This window comes from Bombina bombina, chromosome 1, assembly GCF_027579735.1.
Source record: "Bombina bombina isolate aBomBom1 chromosome 1, aBomBom1.pri, whole genome shotgun sequence".
In the NCBI taxonomy this organism is placed as follows: Eukaryota; Metazoa; Chordata; class Amphibia; order Anura; family Bombinatoridae; genus Bombina; species Bombina bombina.
The window spans coordinates 440041842-440065142 of NC_069499.1; the positions used below are offsets into that span (position 1 = coordinate 440041842).

Sequence of the window (23301 nt, forward strand, 5' to 3'; positions counted from 1 at the left end):
ACCGCTAATTTTAACTCCTTCCAGACACAGATGTCACAACAAGATGAGACTATCATGCAGCTAGAAAACAGAAGTCGCCGCAATAACATCAGGATACGAGGAGTCCCAGAGACTATTGCACCGACGCCCTAGAGCATTATTTACATGGCCTTTTCTTGTATCTGACAGATGAGGATGCATAAGTAGCCATTGCCCTAGACAGATTTCACAGGGCACTCCGAGAAAAACCCCTAAGTGACCAGCCACCAAGGGACATTATAGCTAGGGTATCTAGTTACCCAATTAAAGAAAACATCATGAAGAAAGCTAGAGAAAAACACCCTCTCACTTTCAGAACAGAATCTCTACAACTTTTTGAAGACCTAACCCAGAGGACCCTACAGAAAAGAAGATAATTCCACCCGCTAACAACTAAACTGCGGCAGCATAACATACCATATAGGTGGGGTCATCCCTTCAGTCTACAAATTATCTGGAAGGGACGAAGATGGGTTTGCATCACAATAGAAGATTTTGGCAGAATATGCAAATATCTAGAGATAACACCTCCATCCACCCAAGAACTTACACAGTACAATCCTCCCGGAGACAGGCATCAACCACCACCTCTCCCTCAAAGGCCTGAGTGGCAAAGAACAGCCACAAGGAAACCTGTTTAGGGGACCACAAGAAGGTCAAGCATGCTCCCGAGGGACGGTAATTTACCCCATAAGAGGTTGTTATATAAATGTCTCAAGTTGGTTCACACCCTGCTGTTCTCTTTTAATCTATGTAGTCATTATAGGTATCTGTATAGAGTATACTACTGTATGTGCTTTAAGTTTATGGTATATTCTGTGATAATGTAATAGGTTGACTGCAATTTTTAATTAGTGCAACTCGCCTTTCCAAGGCTAGGTATATCCAGGCTGAAAATATTGCCCAAAGGGAATTCTTCCCCGATTTTCATTTTCATGTTTATAACACATTATGTTTTTAGGTACAACAGTTGTGTACCACAAGTTCTGTGCAATGTTAAGTTTCATTTTTTTCAATATGTTTTTACACTTCAAGGAAAGATAAATTTTAAAGCTGTTATTTCTGAAATGTTATTCATATGCTTGGCAAAACCATTAGTTGGCAATGTTTTGTTCCACGCTCATGAAGGATGACACACACCTCTTCACAAAATATTAATATAATTACCCAAAATGTAAAGGGATTTAACTGTCCCAATAAAAGAGCCCTGGGAATCCAGGACCTCTGGAAAAATGGAGGAAAGATTTTAATGTTACAAGAAATTCACTTTAAAACACACAAAATTCCAAAGTACTTCTCCACCCACTTCCCACAACACTATCATAGCACCAATGAAAAAAAAAGATAAATGGAGTTAGTATTTTGATACACAAATCACTATCTTTTAAACTCATACATCTAGATAGTGACAAAGAGGGACGTTACTTGGGAATTACACGCCTGCTGTTTGGGAAGCCGATAACCCTAATAAATGTCTACGCCCCAAATTCAGGCCAAGAAAGCTTCATCTCCCGTATGACTAACAGAATCATAGATATAGCAAAAGGTCCTCTTATTGTCACTGGGGACCTGAATTTGGCCTTAGTTCCTGAAGAAGACAGCTCAAACTCCCTTATTTGCTTAAATCATAAAGCCCTTCGTAACATATGGGAAAATTTAAAAACTCTTACACTCCATGATTCATGGAGATATACCCATCCCCATATTAGGGACTATACCTTTTTCTCTAACCCACGGAGAGTTACTCTAGATTAGACTATGTCCTGGTAGACCACCTGGCCCTGGCCCTCATAAAACAGGTAAATATCAAGCATACCTTGTGGTTCAATCACTCCAGGGTAGAATGAACAATACACTGGCCCTCGATCCCGTTAAAGCCTTTCCTATGGAACATGGATGACTCCTTATTAATGGACCCGCTGTTAATAGAAAAGCTTTCTACACAACTAGACATTTATTTCACCACAAACAACACTCCTGATGTGAAAATGACTACGATCTGGGAAGCACACAAAGCTTTTATCAGAGGGGAACTTATTAAAATGAAAGCGCATAAACACAAACAGTACACTGACATCTACATCACCCTAGCCCAAGAAGTTATAGAAGCAGATTTTCTGCTGAAATTAAATCCCTCAGACCCTTCCCTTCTAGACAAATTAAATGATAAACAAAGCAAATTAAATGCACATCTCCAACTTGAAACGCAAAAATACCAATTATTTATGAAACAGAAATACTATGGAGAAGAGAATAAGGCAGGCAAAATGCTTGCCCGTGCCTTAAAAAAACAAAAATTGAAAACCTACATTCATGCTCTTTCACAGGACCAGGGGGGACAGATAGAAGATACTTTGACAATAAGTAAATCCTTCCACTCCTTCTACCACAAGTTATACAATCTCTACCCAAAGAGATCACCTGCTCGACACAAAATGCATTTAGAGACATATCTAAAAAACATTCAGCTACCCAAACTAACACCAGATGAGGCATCGAGCCTGGAATCCCCAATCACTAGTGCTGAAATAATAAATACTATTAAAGATCTAAAACCCGATAAAGCCCCGGGCCCAGATGGTTTCTCGAACCGTTACTATAAAACATTTGCATCCCAATTAACCCCTCATTTGTTAACATTATTCAACTACACATCAGACACAAATTTATTCCCAGATACAATGCTTCAGGCGCACATTTCGGTCATCCCAAAGCCAGGCAAACCCCCAGATAATCCAGCAAATTTCAGGCCCATATCTCTGCTTAATGTGGATGCTAAAATTTATGCTAAGATAATAGCCAACAGAATAAATAAATTCCTACCAAACTTGGTTCATATTGACCATGTTGGTTTTGTCCCAAATAGGGAGTCCAAGGATAATATAAACAAGATCCTCAATCTCTTAGACTATATTAAATATACTAAGATACCCTCCATATATCTCTCAACAGACGCAGAAAAAGCGTTTGATCGCTTGGATTGGACATTTCTCCAAACTACCCTCAGTAAATATGGCTTCCCCACAAAAATAGATCAAATCTGGACTTAATACTCGAACCCTACCGCACAAGTGAAAGTTAATGGTATCCTGTCAGAGCCCTTTGAAATCCGTAACGGTACTAGGCAGGGTTGCCCCCTCTGCCCTCTTTTGTTTGTCTTGTCATTGGAACCCCTAGCTATAAAATGACGACATAATTTGCAAATAGAGGGGATCACCATTTTGGATCAAGTATACAAACTAGCAATGTTCTCTATCCCAGCTGTCCAAAGTGAGCTAGAAAGCTATGGAGCGCTATCAAACTTTTCAGTGAACTACTCAAAATCTGAAAAATACCCCATTAATCTCCCAGAAGCAGACATTGCCTTGATTAAACAATCATTCCCCTTTAAAATTCAAGACAAAGCCTTAAAATACTTTGGAATTTTTATCACCACTAATCCTCTTGGCTAACCAAGCATATCTCATGGTTGGGCAGAATAGCGTCGGTTAAAATGATGCTACTCCCCAAAGCTTTATACGTTATGCAAGCACTCACTATCCCAGAGGCCGATGTAGATATAGGCAAACTGCAAAAGATCATCAACTCATATATTTGGCACCGCAAACCACCCAGAATTGCCAAAAGCACACTATACACACAGAGGGAGGAAGGGGGCCTGGGGGTACCTTATCTTCAGGCCTATAAATGGGCAATATCATTACATAAAGTCATAGAGTGGTGTAGGCAAGGCCAAAATTCCTAGAAAATAAATATACATCTGGAAGCACAATTACTACACACACCCCACATTGGGAGGTCATGTTGGTCCCCACAACAGATACCCAAGCCCCTACTTGACCCATTCCCAAGCACCAACACAGTCTGGTTGGACTGGATCACCATTCGTGACAAATACCCCCCGATCTCTACACCCTATTCTCCCTTAACTACTCTTTGTTTAAATAAAGAGCTACATCTCAAAATTAAAGAGAAACCAATGCAGACTCAACAACCCCCAAACATGTCAGACTACCTGCCTGTCCATGAGCTAACAGAGAAGGGTAATTTAGCCAAAAGACAGACGTTAATAGAAAAGGGGATAACCTCCTTTGACTCATGGCTGAGGTATCACCAAGTTAGACACTACCTTTACACACACAAAAGGCAGGCAGACATGAAAAGTCAGTTAACACCCTTTGAAAATTTGTGCTGTCTAAAAGACCACCCGAAAAAAAGTGATTTCCTTGATGTATAGTAGTTTCCTTCATTCTTGCTTATCTGAAATCCCCAGCTATACTTCAAAATGGGAAAAAGAAATGAATAACTCAATTTCCCCAAAACTATGGTCAAATTGGTTAAAGCAACAGCCAAATCAGCTCATTCAGCAGCAGCTTTAGAAGCAAATATTAAAATCCTTACTAGATGGTACCTGACACCCCACAAACTTACTGACTTAGAGGGTACGATGTGGTATATTTGGTGGAGATGTGACAGATTACGCCCCTTTTGGGATGAGATACACAAACAAGCATCCAAAGTGATAGGCCTACATCTAGATATAACCCTAGAAAGTATCCTATTTAATGCGAATGTAAACACACCTTGTAAAATTAGAAGATGCCTTTATCAAATTATGATTAATGCGGCTAAATGCCTTATTCCTATGAAATGGAAGTCCATTCATATCCCAACCTTAACCAAATGGAAAACAGCAGTAGGGAATGTGCTGTCGCTGGAAAAACTGCATTATTTTAAAATAAACCAATTGCCCTTCTACTATGACATGCTCTTTTTTATGGGAACAATACTCATATGCTACATGAGGTTGTTCAGTATGCTCTGTACTTATGCCACTCAATGAAAATGCTTGTAAAACAAAACAGCTACAAAAAAAAGAGGTTAATGTGGTTTAATGGCTAATGACTATACATAATCTTTGGAATCTTTTTTTTTTTTTTTTTTGCTTTTATTAGTTTTAATCTCATGTTCTGAGATCTTTTGCATGGTTTTTTTTTTGGGTTTTTTTCTGTTTTTTTTCTTGGTGTGTTTATATATAACTGCCCCAAATTGTAATCCTCCAATATTGCATTATACGAAAATGTTGCCGGTCTATGCCTACATCCCATCTACCATTGAGATTTGGGGCCTTATGCTAGTAATGGGGAGGGATGAACTTTGCCACAAGAGGCTCAACCCTTCCCAACTTTGGAGGACTGATGAGACCACTGCACGCACTCTGTAAAATGTTACTCTTATGACTTGAAGCTGCGTGTTCAACATATTTGAATTCATTATGCACACCCCTTTTTGTCTTTGTTTTATTCTGTTTCTTGAAAAACTTGTTAAATAAAAGAAATATAAAAAAAAAAAAACACAATGTACAGCACCCAAGGGTCCTGGACAGACTGTATCCCATTCCCTCTGAAACAGAGAAAGCTTGCCCCCACAAAACCTGGTCCCAGGTCGAGGGCAAACCCATGAAGCTGACTGGGAAGCTTTCTTGGGCTGTTTGTTCTTGTTCCATCCCTAGCCCTGGGGGACTCCGTCTTAGGCACTTCTGCGCTCTTTTGACTCCTGTTCGGACAAAAGGAACAAAAAAGTCCAGCCTAAAGACTTTTAGGTTTAGATTTCTTGTTCTGTGGTAGGAAAACTCAATTTCCACCTGTGGCTATGATAGAGTCCAAAGCCAGACTGAACAGGGACTTGCCCTTGAAAGACAAGGATAGTAGTCTAGTCTTAGACACATTATCCGCTGACCACAACTTGAACCACAAGGCCCTCCTGGCCATAACAGCAAAACTAGAGTTTTTAGCATTGATGCAAATTAAGGCATTTGCCAGCCTTAGGGATTGTATATGTTCCTAGATCTCCTCCAGATAAGTTTCTACAGTAATCAGATCTGCTAAAGATTCCCACCAGAACTTTGCAGCCACTGTGACTGCAGCTATTCCAACTGCTGGTTAAAACAGGGTGCCCGACTGGAGAAACATCTAGAAGATCTTTAAAATAAGTACTATCCTCAAGCGGAATAGTAGTGCGCTTGGCCAATGTTGATATAGCCCAATCAACCTTAAGGACACTGCTCCAAACCTCTGCCTAGGTCTAAATACTGATTCAAGTCTCAGAACCTGTTCCTCCTCAAGCGGTTTTGCCACCAGAACCCCCAGGGTATATAGAACCCTCTAAGCAGGAGCCTGAGCTGCTCCATTTTGAACCTAATCGTACCCTTCTGAGAGTCCTCTACTGACTCTCTGACAGAAGGGTCAGAGCTAACTAAGGGTTCGTCATCAGAAGAATGCCAATAACTGTTGGTTGTGGCCTTTATTAGAATAGAGTCATCCATAAAACTGTGGTGTGTAATAATAATTGCAGCAACAATCTGGAACTTCACAATGGGATACCTGGTTCCCAATGCACCAAACAACTGTTCCGCTTTAAAGCCTGTCTAGGGCATCTTACCACCTACTGCTCTCCCACAGGTCTGATGTGCATTGGCTCTGAAGTGGGAATGGTGCGAGAGCGCTGCCTTATGATGGGAATCTGCCTTTCCATCCACCGCAGTAGCCTGCATCAATTCTAGGCCTGCAGGCTGTGGTAATGACAAATCCTGTCAAATGGCAGGTGGGCCTGCACTATACAATTAAGTAAACAGAAGACCACTAAGTGACATAAAGTCTGGGTGCTATATTAGGACGGAATACCTGTCTGTGTCCTGTATACCAGTGCACCTAAAATGCTCCCCTCTCACCCGCATATACTGAAATGGCTGGATGTCCGGAACCCCCGTCTATTTATGGCATGTCATTGCCTGCTTTAAAGTGGTCGGAATATGCACAGTGCATCTAGTGTATTCACAGGGACTCAACTTTACACCACCTGTCTACAAGTTCCCATGAGAAAGGGGACAATTTACCTATGATAACTCTGTAATTTAGTGTGAGGCACATCTCGTTATCAGACAGGGGATATAAGATAAACTGGAAAGAGGCATGGGAGACCCAGTGTCAGTCAGTATTATATACACCAATCTTCTATTGAGATTTACATGTTTATATGATCCCCAGCTCTCAAAGAAAGCCAATCCTTGATAAATGTAATTCTTCTTTACCGAGCACCTCTCTCTGCCTACCTCCATGAAACGAGGAAAAAAACTAATGGGTGGGTAGGGGAAGTGGGAGGGATATTTATAACTTTGTTTGGGGTGTCTTTGCCTCCTCCTGGTGGCCAGGTAGAGTAATCCCCATAGGTTAAGAATGTTCTTGTGGAATCTCACTGCCAATAGAAGGAAAATGTTATAAGGGTTCAAAGATATGAGGTCTCAGGTGTTATATAAAAATGCTATATTAATTTTGTATGTAGCTACATACATTATGTATTAATTTAAGCTTTATTTAATAGAAATACAGAGAGAAATAACATCCATTCATAATTATACATACACAAATGTGTGTAGTAACTTAAGTCCAAATTTTTCCTTTTCATAGCCCTTGAGGAATGAAATGGAAAATAAATGAATGGCGACATAAGAAAAAATAACATGTTTTATATTTTGTTATAATGTATTTATATTCAGATATTTTTTACCTTGGCTTTTTGAAAGAATTTACATTTTAGGAGTTCAGCTGCTGTCGGCCTAATAAGACAAAAAATAAAAACATAGCTTGTTAAAAATAAAAATACCAACATATATGCTTTTCTGCAAAGTTGATGCTTTATCTCTAATGAAATCCAATATTACATATAATCTACTAAAATGCAATATATTGTTAATAAGTTTACTAATGAGCAAGGTCAGGTTTCTCAGGACAAAACATTTTAGGGAAGCCTACCTGGTCAGTCACATGATGCAGCTTTTAAATCCACTCTGTTAGCTGAAACACGTCTGCCCAATAATGGCTGCACCAGTGGACAGGTAGGTGACTGCATGCACATACAGGCTGTGACATGACCATGTGAAAATAGGTCCAAAAACAAATCATAGTCAAAAAGGGAATGCCTGAGAAACCTGTACCTTAAAAAAAAAAATCAGAAATTTAAATATAAATATGACATGGCTAGCAAACAATTGATTATTATTTTATACATAAGTTGTGCACGTATGAAATCTACTCATTCTTTAATGACAAGGGTGCTATTGGAACAGACATGAATGCATTTCATGGGAATTTTATTTTTTTAGGTGTCACTCTACTTTATATACACAAACATATAAAGAAAGACAAAGATAAATAAATAAATAAAAATACAAACACAACACATAGAAAGTCTGGCAATCTTTTGCAAGTACACAGCGAGATTAAAAACACACAGTCACAGCATTTGGCCAAATGTTGCTCGGCCCAGGAGCATGTCAAGGTCTCTTACTCCCTGGGTCCCTAACTTACAATAACACAACCCATGCCTTCAATCAAAAAGATTGAGATAAAAACAAGCATCCAATTAAGAAAGAGTCCTATAAGCGGTTCTAGGCAAAGCATCATTTGTGTGTTAAGTATTAAATATTTTTCCAGTTTTTATATTGAGTAATCTAAAATTTTACAAAGGCAAGTGGTAAACTGCCAGAGGCTAAACAAACAAGTTTAGTGTACCAAAAACTAAACATAATATACATTTCTGGATTTATGAACAAAGGTGTTTTTCAGGAACAAGTAATGGGTTTCAGGCTTACAGCTATTGTGCAGCAAGGTAAGTAAATTAGGCCTTGAAAGTTGATGCTAACAATTCCTACATGTGTCTTAATGTTTGTTGATTACTTACAAACCCTCCATCTGTTTTAAAACAGTGTTGAAACAGATTGCGTTACTACACCCTCTTATGCATTATTTGCTCAGTATTATACTTTATGAAGAAGTATATTGATATCATAATAGTGAGAAAAGGACAGTTAACAAAGAAAGACAAACAGACCAACCTTTATAACCCTTAAAATTGTAGGTCTATCATTTAGAGCAGGGGTGTCCAAACTTTGCTCTCCAGAGGTTTTGGAACTACATTTCCGATGATGCTCAGCCAGCATTTTATCTAGCTGAGCATCATGGGAAATGTAGTTCCAAAACCTCTGGAGAGCAAAGTTTGGACACTCCTGATTTAGAGAAAGCCAAAGTGTCCGAAATGGCACTGGAACTATTACTCCCAAAAGTTCTATTTTCTGAACACAATGAAAAAAGGCTTGAGCTTCATAGGGTTCTTTGGAACATGGGACAGAGGAAACCTTCCCCTTGGAGGCATTGATCTGAAACCCTATAATATGTTACTGTGTCTTTAATTATGCTGCATACAAAGAGAGAAGAGCTCTACCAGGAATGAACAGCAGCTCAGTGGCTTGTTCTAAGGTGATTTACCACCCGGAAGCAGCCTCTTTTAGACCAGTGTGCTTTTCACAGAGGAAAACTTTCCTGAAGTATATCAGTCTGATCCCGCCAAGTAAGGTCAGTCCAGCTCCGAAATACCAGGAAATTTTCCTCTGAACAAGGAACATGACAACCCCAGACGATTGTTTCGGCGTCCTATGGGCCTCATCAGTGAGGTGCAGCCACATTCCTCTAAGCACACTAGGCAAGGAGTCCACGACTGGTTTCCCCATCACCCATAGGGAGACTTCCCCAGGGTCATATTAATTTGCATTGAAAAAGAAAGAAGCACTCTACCAGGAACGAACAGCAGATCAGTGGCTTGTTCTATGGTGATTTACCACCCGGAAGCAGCCTCTTTTAGACCAGTGTGCTTTTCACAGAGGAAAACTTTCATTGAAAATGCATTGATCTGAAACCCTGTAATATGTTACTGTGTCTTTAATTATGGGACTTCCTATTGGGCTATTTGAGCCTCACTTCCTATTCCTTCTTTGCTTGTTGTTAAAGCTTGTACTTGGAGCTTGTTTTAGCCTGTATTGCTGCTTAAAACTACTCCAGCTTCCTGAATTATTCTCATCTTATTTCTTTGTTGCCTGCCATCACCTGCTGCTGCTGCTGCTGCACTCTCTGCACACGCTGAACTTGGAGAGGAACATTTCTCTGGCAAACAGAGGTAACTCTTTAACAAAGATAATACCCGAGTGTTCTACATTATCAAGGTACAGGTGGCCCTCGGTTTACAACGGTTCAATTTGCGCTGTTTCAGAATAACAACCTTTTTTTTAGTCATGTGACTGCTATTGAAAAGCATTGGGAAGCAGTGCATTGATTACAATAGCCAGTAGATGGAGCTGTCCGCTTGTGTTGCAGCAAAGATATGCAAGCCAAGCAAGCTGAAATTAATCAGTTTAACCAGACCTGAACTATCGAGCAGATTTCAAAGGAACAAGATCTTCCTGTCTATAAATCAGTCCAGATTGGAAAGCACAGAAAGAACTATTTGCAGAAAAATGCAAGTAAAGTCTGTGTTGTGTGATTATTTTATTAGGTTTATAATGCTGTTTAGCAAATATTTTTGTTCATTTAACTTAGTTCAATTATATATTCTGTGTTGTGTGATTATTTTATTAGGTTTATAATGCTGTTTAGCATTTAAATTCTTCATTTCAAAGCTTTAAAAATAATGTATTAGGTGTTACTTATGACAATTTTGAGAGGGGCATGGAACCTAACTCCCTCACTTCCCGTTGACTTACATTATAAACTCGGTTTCAATTTACAACGGTTTACAACCATTCCTTCTGGAACCTAACCCCGGCGTAAACTGAGGGCTACCTGTATTTAATTTCCATTACTCTATGCCTAATTCATATTTGTTGTATCTGCATTGTGTTTATTTCATCCTCTGCTTTTCTCATCTATTAACCTCTATTCCTCTGTGGTAATATATTAACTGCACTGTTCATATAACCTCTGAAGGTATCAGGAGTGTAAACTACAGTGCTACAAACACCTACAGCTCAGCAGCTGAAATCCTTCCTGCTTACATTACAAACCCATTCTATACCCCTGAGATACTATGTTTAGTACCCAAGGATCCTGCACAGACTGAAACCAGGGGCCCGATCCGATATGCAGCGTCGCCCGCAAAAGCCGGCAACGCCAAATTTTGCGGGGATTTGGTATTACATATACGGCGTAACATAGAAGTTACGCTCGTATATTTCTGCCTTCGGCCATAGTTTTTTTCCCCCATAGACAGGTATACCAAACCCGTGCAGTTTGGTATCCAATATACAGCGTAAGGACTTACGTGGCAAAAATGGAGAAATCTTACTCCATTTTCACCTCGCCACAAATTGCAGGCGTAGTAAGCCTTACGCTTAGTATTGGAGCCCCGTAACTCCCTAAACTGGCTGCAAAATAAAACCTAAAGCATGCGCAATGTCTATCTACCTGTCAACCACAATCCCCCGCCGCAATCCCTAATAAAGTGTTTAACCCCTAAACCGCCGCTCCCGGACCCCGTCGCCAGCTACATTAAATGTCTAACCCCCTAATCTGAGCCTTTACACCGCCGCCAGCTATATTAAATGTCTATCCCCCTAATGTGATCCCCCTACACTGCCGCCACCTATATTAAAATAATTACCCTCTAATCTAATCCCCCTACCCTGCCGCCAGCTACATTAAAATGTTAAGCCCCTAATGTGAGCCCCTACCCCGCCGCCAGCTACATTAAAATGTTAAGCCCATAATGTGAGCCCCTACCCCGCCGCCAGCTACATTAAAATGTTAAGCCCATAATGTGAGCCCCTACCCCGCCGCCAGCTACATTAAAATGTTAATCCCCTAATGTGAGCCCCTACCCCGCCGCCAGCTACATTAAAATGTTAAGCCCCTAATGTGAGCCCCTACCCTGCCGCCAGCTACATTAAAATGATTAACCCCTAATATGATCCCCCTACACCGCCGCCACCTATTTTAAAATTATTAATCCCTAATCTAATCCCCCTACACCACCGCCACCTATATTAAAATGATTAAACCCTAATATGATCCCCCTACACCGCCGCCACCTATATTAGATATATTAACCACTAAACCTAAGTCTAACCCTAACACCCCATAACGTAATTATTATTAAAATAAATCTAAATAATATTAATAATATTAAATAAATTATTCCTATTTAAATCTAAATACTTACCTATAAAATAAACCCTAAGATAGCTACAATATAATTAATAATTACATTGTAGCTATTTTAGGGTTTATATTTATTTTACAGGTAACTTGGTACTTATTTCAACTAGGTACAATAGCTATTAAATAGTTAATAACAATTTAATAGCTACCTAGTTAAAATAATTTCCAAATTACTAAAGTATTAAATCTCCCGTTACTGTCTAACACGCCTCCCAAACATAGCCCGACACGTATACCCCTCTATCCGCAATAAGGGCTGGTAATAGAGCTGATTACTCTTTGTAATTTAGTTTAGGGTAGGGACATTTTTTTATTTTGGGGGGCTTTGTTATTTTATTAGGGGGCTTAGATTAGGTGTAATTAGCTTAAAATTCTTGTAATCTTTTTTTATTTTTTGTAATTTAGTGTTAGTTTTTTTGTAATTTAGTTTAGTGTATTTAATTATATTTTAGTTTAGATAATTGTGGTTTATTTAATTAATTTATTGATAGTGTAGGTGTATTTGTAACTTAGGTTAGGATTTATTTTACAGGTAATTTGGTAATTATTTTAACTAGGTAGCTATTAAATAGTTATTAACTATTTAATAGCTATTGTACCTAGTTAAAATAAATACCAAGTTACCTGTAAAATAAATATAAACCCTAAAATAGCTACAATGTAATTATTAAAGGGACCCTAAACACCATCTGTTTTAATGTAATTATAATTTTTTTTAATCTATTTTGCTTTGTTTTATATATTATTTCTTTCTTTATTTCTTTATTTAGCATCTGCACATTTTTTTTTTATTTTTAATAATACCCCTAAACCACCGCCTACCGAATGCAGTGCTGGCTGACATGTTGTAACGCACGTTCTATGCGATACTCAATGCGCACTCCCTTCTTCACTTGCATGCGCATACCAAGTAAAGGGACTTTAAACACTTGCCATTCGGTTATTTTGTTTTTTTTTATTCATAATGTTTCTTTTGTTTTTTTTAAATGCAATTTGCTATTTATTTTTATTATATGTTTACTTATTTTACATTTATTTCACTTTCTGACCGCTCCGTGCAGACATGGCAGAAAGTTATGTGTAGCCAAACCTCCCAGAAGTCTCTGCTTTGCTGTGAGCGCGCACGTATGTAGAGTTGTAGACAGCACACTGAGCACAGCATGACTAAAACTACAGCGATTATCTTAGTGTTTTTCCCTAAATAGTATCTTTTGAACTGGCCTCATCTGTAAGCTAATAATTTATCATTTTTAAAAACAAAATGTATTTACCCTATTTTTTAATCTTACTTGTAGTGCGAGTAAAAGACGGACCGCCCAACACACTGCTCAGGGAGACAGCTGCTGTCTCATAAATATACTCTTATCTTTTACCCCTCTGTTTTTTCTCTCCAAGCTCCCGGAGTCCCGCTCAGTTTATTGCACATCTTATACAGCTCATGCTCTCTGTGCACCTCAGGTTATGTGACATTATAAATTGATGTACATAGAACAGAGCACTGTGGCTGACCTCTACATACTCGAAACACAAAACAAATAAAGCATTCCCTTCCCTACACTATCTTTTAGGATCTTTGGAATGCCTGCTAAATAGACAAACCACTGATGCTGTCACATAACCTGAGGTGCACAGAGAGCGTGAGCTGTATAAGATGTGCAATAAACTGAGCGGGACTCCGGGAGCTTGGATAGAAAAAACAGAGGGGTAAAAGATAAGAGTATATTTATGAGACAGCAGCTGTCTCCCTGAGCAGTGTGTTGGGTGGTCCCTCTTTCACTCGCACTACAAGTAAGATTAAAAAATAGGGTAAATACATTTTGTTTTTAAAAATGATAATGAATTATTAGCTTACAGATGAGGCCAGTTCAAAAGATACTATTTAGGGAAAAACACTAAGATAATCGCTGTAGTTTTAGTCATGCTGTGCTCAGTGTGCTGTCTACAACTCTACATACGTGCGCGCTCACAGCAAAGCAGAGACTTCTGGGAGGTTTGTCTACACATAACTTTCTGCCATGTCTGCACGGAGCGGTCAGAAAGTGAAATAAATGTAAAAAAAAAAAAAAAAAGTAAACATATAATAAAAATAAATAGCAAATTGCATTTAAAAAAACCAAAAGAAACATTATGAATAAAAAAAAAAAAAACAACCTAATGACAAGTGTTTAAAGTCCCTTTAATTATATTGTAGCTATCTTAGGGTTTATTTTATAGGTAAGTATTTAGATTTAAATAGGAATAATTTATTTATTATTAATATTATTTAGATTTATTTTAATAATAATTACGTTAGGGGGTGTTAGGGTTAGACTTAGGTTTAGTGGTTAATAATTTTAATATAGGTGGCGGCGGTGTAGGGGGATTAGATTAGGGGTTAATCATTTTAATATAGGTGGCGGCGGGGTAGGGGGATCATATTAGGGGGTAATATAGTTGATGTAGGTGGCGGCGGTGTAGGGGGCTCACATTAGGGGGTTAGATATATAATATAGGTGGCGGCGGTGTAGGGGGCTCACATTAGGGGGTTAGATATATAATATAGGTGGCGGTGGTGTAGGGGGCTCACATTAGGGGGTGATACAGTTAATATAGGTGGCGGCGGGGTCCGGGAGCGGCGGTTTAGGGGTTAATATATTTATTGTTAGGAGTGAGAGGGGGGATTGCGGATAGAGGGGTATACGTGTCGGGCTATGTTTGGGAGGCGTGTTAGACAGTAACGGGAGATTTAATACTTTAGTCAGTTTTTGTAGACAGCGGCAGTTTCTAAAGTGCCATAAGTCACTGGCGACTCCAGAAATTTGTACTTACGCAGATTTCTGGACATCGCTACTTTGTCAGACTTACGGCACTTTAGCAACTGCCGGCGCCGTATATTTGATAGCTCGCTGTGCGAGCTGAAACTACGGGCGACACTGGTTTCTACGCTTGCGCCGAAACCTGCGCCGTATATTGGATCGCGCCCCAGGCACTTAAAGGGACACTGAACCCAAATGTATTTATTTCATGATTCAGATAGAGCATGCAATTTTAAGCAACTTTCTAATTTACTCCTAATATCAAATTTTCTTCATTCTCTTATCTTTATTTGAAATGCAAGAATTTAAGTTTAGATGCCAGCCCATTTTTGGTGAACAACCTGGGTTGTTCTTGCTGATTGGTGGATAAATTCATCCACCAATAAAAAAGTGCTATCAAGAGTTCTGAAACAAAAAAAAAGCTTAGATAGCTTCTTTTTCAAATAAGGATAGCAAGAGAACGAAGAAAAAGTGATAATAGGAGTAAATTACAAAGTTGCTTAAAATTGCATGCTTTATCTGAATCACAAAAGAAAAAATTTGGGTTCAGTGTCCCTTTAATCTACCCCCAACGAGAATAGAATCTGAATCGGGTGCTGCACCTTCATGCAGGTTAAGATGCAGAATAAGGGTCTGCGGGAAGGGTTAGACTTCCAGAAAGGTCTGGAAGAGTCCTGCTTTTGAGAAGAATAGGAGGATCTTTGGTTACTTGATTGACGAAAAGAACAAAAATTATTAGACTGTCTATTTTTACCTTTAGACTTAAAAGCTCCTTTAACTCTTGTAATAGTGGAAATAATATCATCAAAATCAGATACAAATAATATATATATATATATATATATATATATATATATATATATATATATATATATATATATAAGTCTAGATTTTAAAACCATGTCAGCTGACCAAGATTTCAGCCACAAGGCTCTCCTTGCCAACATTTTTGTCATTTGACTTGATGATGCCAACAATAGCATCAAAAATAAAAGCATTTGCAGAGAAAACATGTTTCAGATAACATTGAAAATCTTCATCAACAGAACTATCTGAAATAAATCACACACCAAATGGATAGAAGTTCTTTTTGCAAAAGTAGAAATGGCCCCATCCACCTTTGTGATTGTTTCCCAAAGTTCCAAACTAGCAGAAGGTAAAGGGAGCATCATTTTGAATACAGAAGTTGGATTGACCATTACTTGGTAATGATTTATGATATAGCCTCAGGACTTTTAACAGATGGTTTGAAAATTAAATAAAACTGCCTAATGTATTCTCTTCAGGAGGCTTTGAGTCATGTACCCCTACTCAACACCTCTTTTAAAAGAGTTCTACAACGTCCAATTTTAAACATTAAGAGGAGGATTCAGCATCCTGATTAGAAAAACACTCTTGATCACCACAAAGTACTCCACTCTCAGAAGACATATATGAGGAATTTGAATATGAGTCTGCAAGTAATCGTTTAAACGATCTGATCCTCAGAGATTCAGAAGTGCATGGAACTTGGAGGAGGCATGGCCGCCAACATCTCAGACACAGTAGTTATTATAAAAACCAGGACCAAAATCTGAAGAACTCCCTTGAACTGTACAAGCAGAGGGCGGTCAGACTCCTTTAGAGGCAAGTGCAGCATTAGTTTGATGAATGTGCATAAGAACATTTGAAAAAATGATCAGATGATCTACCCTCTAAAATCAACAATAATGGGGACAGTTCCAGTATGCTCCATAAAGAAAGAATCTAGCAGATAACAAACAAAAGTAAAACAAAAAGGCTCACAATAAATCCTAATGGGAGATTATGGGATAACTGTATGCAAACACAATAGTGTCTGAGTCATAAGAGAAAAGAAACCCAGTAAGGAACTCTGTTATAACAAATAAACCCCAATTAAAGTAAAATTTCGCTCTTGAAAAAGTTTTGAAAAGCTTCCCCCCTCCAGAAGTACCAAAGTAAGAATGAACAGTCACATTGTGCTGAGGAGAAACTGATAGGCAAGAGTGCACACTGAATTAGGGCTACACTACAAATGGAGCGCTAACTTTTGCTCTCTGCATGTGTCTGAAGTGGCGTGTGCATTACAAGTTGAAAGTTAACTCATGGGGGGCGATTTACTAAAGTCTGGACGGACATGATACAATGTAGCATGTCATGTCCACCGCACATCGATAAATGCCGACAGCATACGCTATCAGCATTTATCATTGCACAAGCAGTTCTGGTGAACTGCTTGTGCAATGCCGCCCCTTCCCCTAGCATGGGGTATCAATCAGCCCGATTGTATAGGATCGGGCGGATTGAAGACTGCAGCCTCAGAGGCAAGGCTCGCGCGGAAACAGAGGCATCAAGCTCCATTCGAGCTTGATAATTCGGCCCCATGCACTTGAATGCAATCGATTTTAACACCGGGTTAATGCGACTTCAGAGCTCCAGTTAACTGTTACATAAGACAAAAAAGTTACACAAAAAAACATCAAAAATACATTTAAGTCTTGTATGTAGCTAACAGTTTGTTTTTTTATTTGTTTTGTTGTTTTTTTGGTCGTTGAAATGTACTGACAAGGGGTGCTGGTTGAGCAACTAGTACTGTACAGCAAAAGTCATGGTCTAAATCTGGGATTGCCAATTTGTGGCCTTTTGTGTATATGTTGCCCTCTAGACTTGTTTTTGTGGTTCCCAGGAAAAAAGACAAAATTAAGAATATGTGCTATAATTTTTTGTCGCTCTAGGAAAAAGTGGAACTAAAATGTGTGCTTTGGGATAGCCATAACTCAAAAGAGGTGACCGTGAGAATAGCAGACAGAGGGTACCTGCAAGCTTACATAAATCCAGACCTATGCCAGTGGACTCTTTTATTAAATATATCATTTTTGTATGTTTAATATTCATAAATTTATAGGTGGCTCTTTAGGCTGCAGTGTCTATACGTTAAGAAGTCTAAATCGTCACTGGTCTAAAATATGATACTCAGAACTTTTTATGACTGTAAGTGCACACACCATACATTTATATAATTGGTTGAAAGACAAACCCTGCAAACACATCTGAATTATCACTGAATCAATTAGCCCCCAAGTTTGCATTCGCTCCCACCAGATATCTGCAAAACCCCCTATGAAAAAAATGGGCTAAAAACAGGACAAGCCTTGTTTCTTTAAGTTTATAAGTGTGTTTCCACAATGTAAGAAAGAAGTGTAATAAATGCATTGTCTAACTACATCTCACACGATAGTGATATCAAGTTTAAAGCGACAGTCAACACCAAAAATGTTATTGTTTAAAAAGATAGATAATCCCTTTATTTACCATTCCCCAGTTTTGCATAACCAACACTGTTATAGAAATATACTTTTTATCTATGTAATTATCTTGCATCTAAGCTTCTGCAGACTGCCTTCTTATCTTTTGACAGATTTTAATTTCAGGCAATTAGTGCTGACTCTTAAATAATTCCACGTGTGTGAGCACAACATTATTTATATGAAAAACATGAACTAACGCCCTATAACTGTCAAATGCATTCAGATAAGAGGCGGCCTTTAAGGGCTTAGAAATTAGAGCCTACCTAGGTTTAGCTTTCAACTAAGAATACCAAGAGAAGAAAGCAAATTTGATGACAAAAGTAAATTAGAAAGTTGTTTAAAATTACATACCCTGCCTGAATCATGATTCATTTGGACTTTACTATAATAAGAATTTAGATTCCACTGTGTTAAATTAAACACAAAGGGCTAGATTGTGTCTGGCGCTCTAACTGTGGCACATGAGTGATATCCGCTTTATCACTGCTCCTGGGCACATCGGAAGTAGCACACTATTACGAGTTGAAAGTAAATGCGAACGCAAGAGCGCAATGGCAATTTACGCTCGCTGGGTTACTGCAACTTCAGAGCTTTGGTTAACTGTTAAGCTGGACTAAAAAGTTGCACAAAAAAAATCAAAAATACATGTCACAGTACAGTAACAATCATATTAGCACTGTCTGATTAAAATTATTGCTTAAAAATATTGCATTAAAAAGTTATAAGGGGGCAAAGTTATGAGAAAAACGGGCAGAAAGTGCTTTTACATAGTGATCCATAGGAACTCAGGTATAACGATATTTATTAATACTTGTGACCTGTACAGAACACATCCACTAAGAATTGAACACTGAAAACGCAATTATGGAAACATAAATATGTGTCTCACTTGTAATCTAGCCCAAAATAGATACCAAAAAATGTTCCGATCAGCCAATAGAATGCAAGCTCAATCTGATTGGCTGATTGGATCACCAAATCCGAATGAACTTCAATCTGATTGGCTGATTTAATCAGCCAATCCGATTTTTCCTACCTTAATTCCGATTGGCTGATAGAATCCTATCAGCCAATCGGAATTTGAGGGACGCCATCTTGGATGACGTCACTTAAAGGAACGGTCATTCGTTGTTCAGTCGTCGGTGGAAGAAGATGGCTCCGCGTCGGCTCGTCTGAAGATGGCTCCGCTCCACTCCGGATGGATGAAGATTGAAGACGCCGCCTGGATGATGACTTCAATCGGATAGAAGACTTCTTCAGCGCCCATTGGATGATGACTTCAATCGGATGGAAGACTTCTTCAGCGCCCCTTGGATGATGACTTCAGTCGGATGGAAGACTTCTTCAGCGCCCCTTGAATGAAGACTTCGGCCGCTGTGGATCTCCTCTTCTGTTCCATCGTGGTCGGCTGGATGAAGACGGCTAAAGGTAGGATGATCTTCAGGGGGGTAGTGTTAGGTTTATTTAAGGGGGGTTTGGGTTAGATTAGGGTTATGTGGGTGGTGGGTTTTAATGTTGGGGGGGGTTGTATTTTTTTTTACAGGCAAAAGAGCTGAATTCTTTGGGGCATGCCCCGCAAAAGGCCATTTTAAGGACTGGTAAGGTAATAGAGCTGTTAACTTTTTAATGTAGAATAGGGTAGGGCATTTTTTTATTTTGGGGGGCTTTATTATTTTATTAGGGGGCTTAGATTAGGTGTAAGTAGCTTAAAATTGTTGTAATATTTTTTTAAATGTTTGTAACTTATTTTTTTATTTTTTGTAACTTAGTTTTTTTTATTTTTTTGTACTTTAGTTAGTTTATTTAATTGTATTTAATTGTAGTTATTTGTAGGTAATTTATTGTATTAATTTAATGATAGTGTAGTGTTAGGTTTAATTGTAACTTAGGTTAGGATTTATTTTACAGGTAATTTTGTATTTCTTTTAGCTAGGTAGTTATTAAATAGTTAATAACTATTTAATAACTATTCTAACTAGCTAAAATAAATACAAAGTTGCCTGTAAAATAAATATAAATCCTAAAATAGCTACAATGTAATTATTAATTTATTTTACAGGTACGTATTTAGTTTTAAATAGGAATAATTTATTTAATGATAGTGTAGTGATAGGTGTAATTGTAACTTAGGTTAGTTTTTATTTTACAGGTAAATGTCTCTTTATTTTAACTAGGTAGCTATTAAATAGTTATTAACTATTTAATAGCTATTGTACCTAGTTAAAATAAATTGAAATTTGCCTGTAAAATAAAAATAAATCCTAAAATAGATACAATATAATTATTATTTATATTGTAGCTATCTTAGGGTTTATTTTACAGGTAAGTATTTATTTTTAAATAGGATTAATTTAGTTAATAAGAGTTATAATATTTAGATGTATTTAATTAATATTTAAGTTATGGGGGTGTTAGGGTTAGGGTTAGACTTAGGTTTAGGGGTTAATAAATTTATTATAGTGGCGGCGGTGTAGGAGGGGCAGGATAGGGGTTAATAAATTTATTATAGTGGCAGCGGTGTAGGGGGGGCAGGATAGGGGTTAATAGGTATTATGTAGGTGGCGGCGGGGTCCGGGAGCGGCGGTTTAGGGGTTAACATATTTATTATAGTGGCGGCGGGGTCAGATTGTGCCGAACTTGTGTGCGGAACATCTGGAGTGACGTAAGAATCGATCTGTGTCGGACTGAGTCCGGTGCATCAAAGCTTACGTCACAAAATTCTACTTTTGCCGGGCAGCAGGCTTGATAACTTAGGTGAATCAGCCTCGCCACAAATACGCTGCGGAATTCCAGTGTATTTGAGGTTGACGGCATGATAACTAGAGGCCTCTGTGTTTTACCCCTGCAAGGGGTTTAAACATAGTTGTTATTATTTTTATTGATTATTGATTTAAGCTTTGTCACAAAAACACTGAACAATTTATTAGTCCAATTACATCAATAGTAGCTATACAAGTAAAATAAGAGAAGGGAAAAAAATAAATAAAACTGTTTAACCCCTTAACGACCTGCCAGGTACATCCTCCAAAAAACAGAAGTTAAGGACCATGGACGTACCTGGCACGTCCTTGGTCAAACTGAGCGCTAGAATCGATCTCAATCACATCCAGCTGCTCTCAGGGTATTGCAACGATGCCTTGATATTGAGGCATCGTGCAATACCCTTTTAGCAGTAATCGATGCAGAGTGGGCCACTCTATGGCCCTCTCTGCATCAGCCAGCAATGGTGCAGATCATTGGTGACGTGGGAGGGTCTGGAGGGAGCGGGTGGGACCACTACGCTACAACACGCAGTGAGTGGAAAGGAGGGAGAAGGAAGGAGGAAGAGGGGGATCCAGCATGATAAATCGACCCCTATGTGGGATCCATGTCTGGAAAGGGATCTGGGAAGGGGGCATGGTAATGAGGGGGGCAGCTACACTACTGAAAAAAAGTTTTTTTGTTTTTTTTAAATAAAAAAATTACCATAATTTACAGCAAACTGGGTACTGGCAGACAGCTGCCAGTACCTAAGATGGAGGCAAATAGGTTGAGGGGGAGGGATCAGGGAGGTTTGGGGGTAATTGGGTATCCTACACTGCAGAAAATATATATAAAAAAAATATTAAACAGGGGTTGGGATGTGTCAGGTGGGACGCAGTGGCGTATTTAGGTTTTGTGCTGCCCTAGGCACTCAAAATTCTGCTGCCCCCCCTACCCCCTCCCCCACCCAGGTTTTAGGCTGTTTTTCGGCTACAATATACATATATACACACATATATACATATACACACGGATTGCCCAGAACACAATAAAAAGGCAAAAAAAACACACAACTTACTGTGTAAAACACTTGCAGAATTATCAGGTTGTTACTAAGAAGCGATACATACATGTGGATAAACTCTGACTCCTCTAAACAAACACAAGGGGGCTTATCACACACAAGCAACATTAAATCATGATGCCTATAAATTAGAACATGCAAAGCCCTACTTATCGTTGACCGTGGGCGTGAGCCACATACAGTATTAAACATAAGGGAAAGAGGATGCTTGACCTAAGCCTAGTTGCCTTGGCATGATTGAGAATTTGAGAGGAGTGGCAGTGGCTATTACTACTGAAAATTCAGAGGCTTAAGGGGAAATTTAATCAGAAACTAGAGCGGCACATTCCTAATACACTGACTGACTGCATGCATGAGCAGTATAATTTAACGATTCATTCATTTCAAAGTAGCGCTCAAAACATGGCTGATGGCTCACTAAACTTTTAAATAAGTAAATAAAATTTCTTTGCAACACTTAATTCACATACATTATACATACTAGAAAAGAAAAAAAAACACGCAGGTATTTAAAATAAACAAAATGAGTGAGATAACCACTTTCCCTTGAAATTTATATTAATTACAGTGAGTCTCGGTCCCAACCTGACCTGTCACTAGGTTCCTCGCAATCAGCGCCTATGACAGATGCTGACAGGAAACTCGCGGAGATAGCTAACCGGCACCCCACCAATACAGATTCAGAAGCAGTGCGGAAATAGAATAGAACAACTCCCTACCAGTTCCAAGTATAAATGGACTCCTCCACCGCCTGCAAGGCTTCAACGTTTTACATTCAGAACTCCCGCACCGGGCGCGCTCCCAACGCATAGGTCTCAGTGAGCTGTCTGTATCCACAGAGTAGACAGAGCACTGCTCAGCACTCACCGGTGCCACTCGTACCCCCAGCCCTCCACAGTACAGCCACAGCACATTTGAGCATGCACCTGCCCCGCCAAAAAAAAAATGTTTTTTTAAATGTAAAATATTATGCCTTCGCAAAATTGAATTTTTTCTTTTTAAATGACCCCACGTATTCAGTGCAGTAGCGGCCAAGTGCCGCCCCCCAAAACCTGCTGTCCTAGGCACCGGCCTTGTCGGCCTATGCGTTAACACGCCCCTGGGTGGGAGGGTAATCTCTACACTAAAGCTAAAATTAACACCTTAAGCTACCTAATTAATCAGTTCACTGCTGTGCATAATATAAATGTGCTGCGCAGCTGCATTTAGCTGCCTTCTAATTACCAAAAAACAATGGTAAGGCAAGAGAAGCATTTACAACCATGTGTGCCATAATTGCACAAGCTGTTTGTAAATAATTTCAGTGAGAA

General features: G+C 38.8%; 1 protein-coding gene across 1 annotated transcript in view; it reads right to left on the reverse strand.

Annotated features, from left to right (window-relative positions):
* Positions 1 to 23301, reverse strand: part of STK39 (serine/threonine kinase 39) — a 1002247-nt gene that overhangs the window by 690931 nt on the left and 288015 nt on the right. The window contains exon 9 of the mRNA XM_053698395.1: positions 7585 to 7633. Within this exon, the coding sequence (XP_053554370.1) occupies positions 7585 to 7633 (49 nt within the window). The remainder of the gene's footprint in view (positions 1 to 7584; positions 7634 to 23301) is intronic.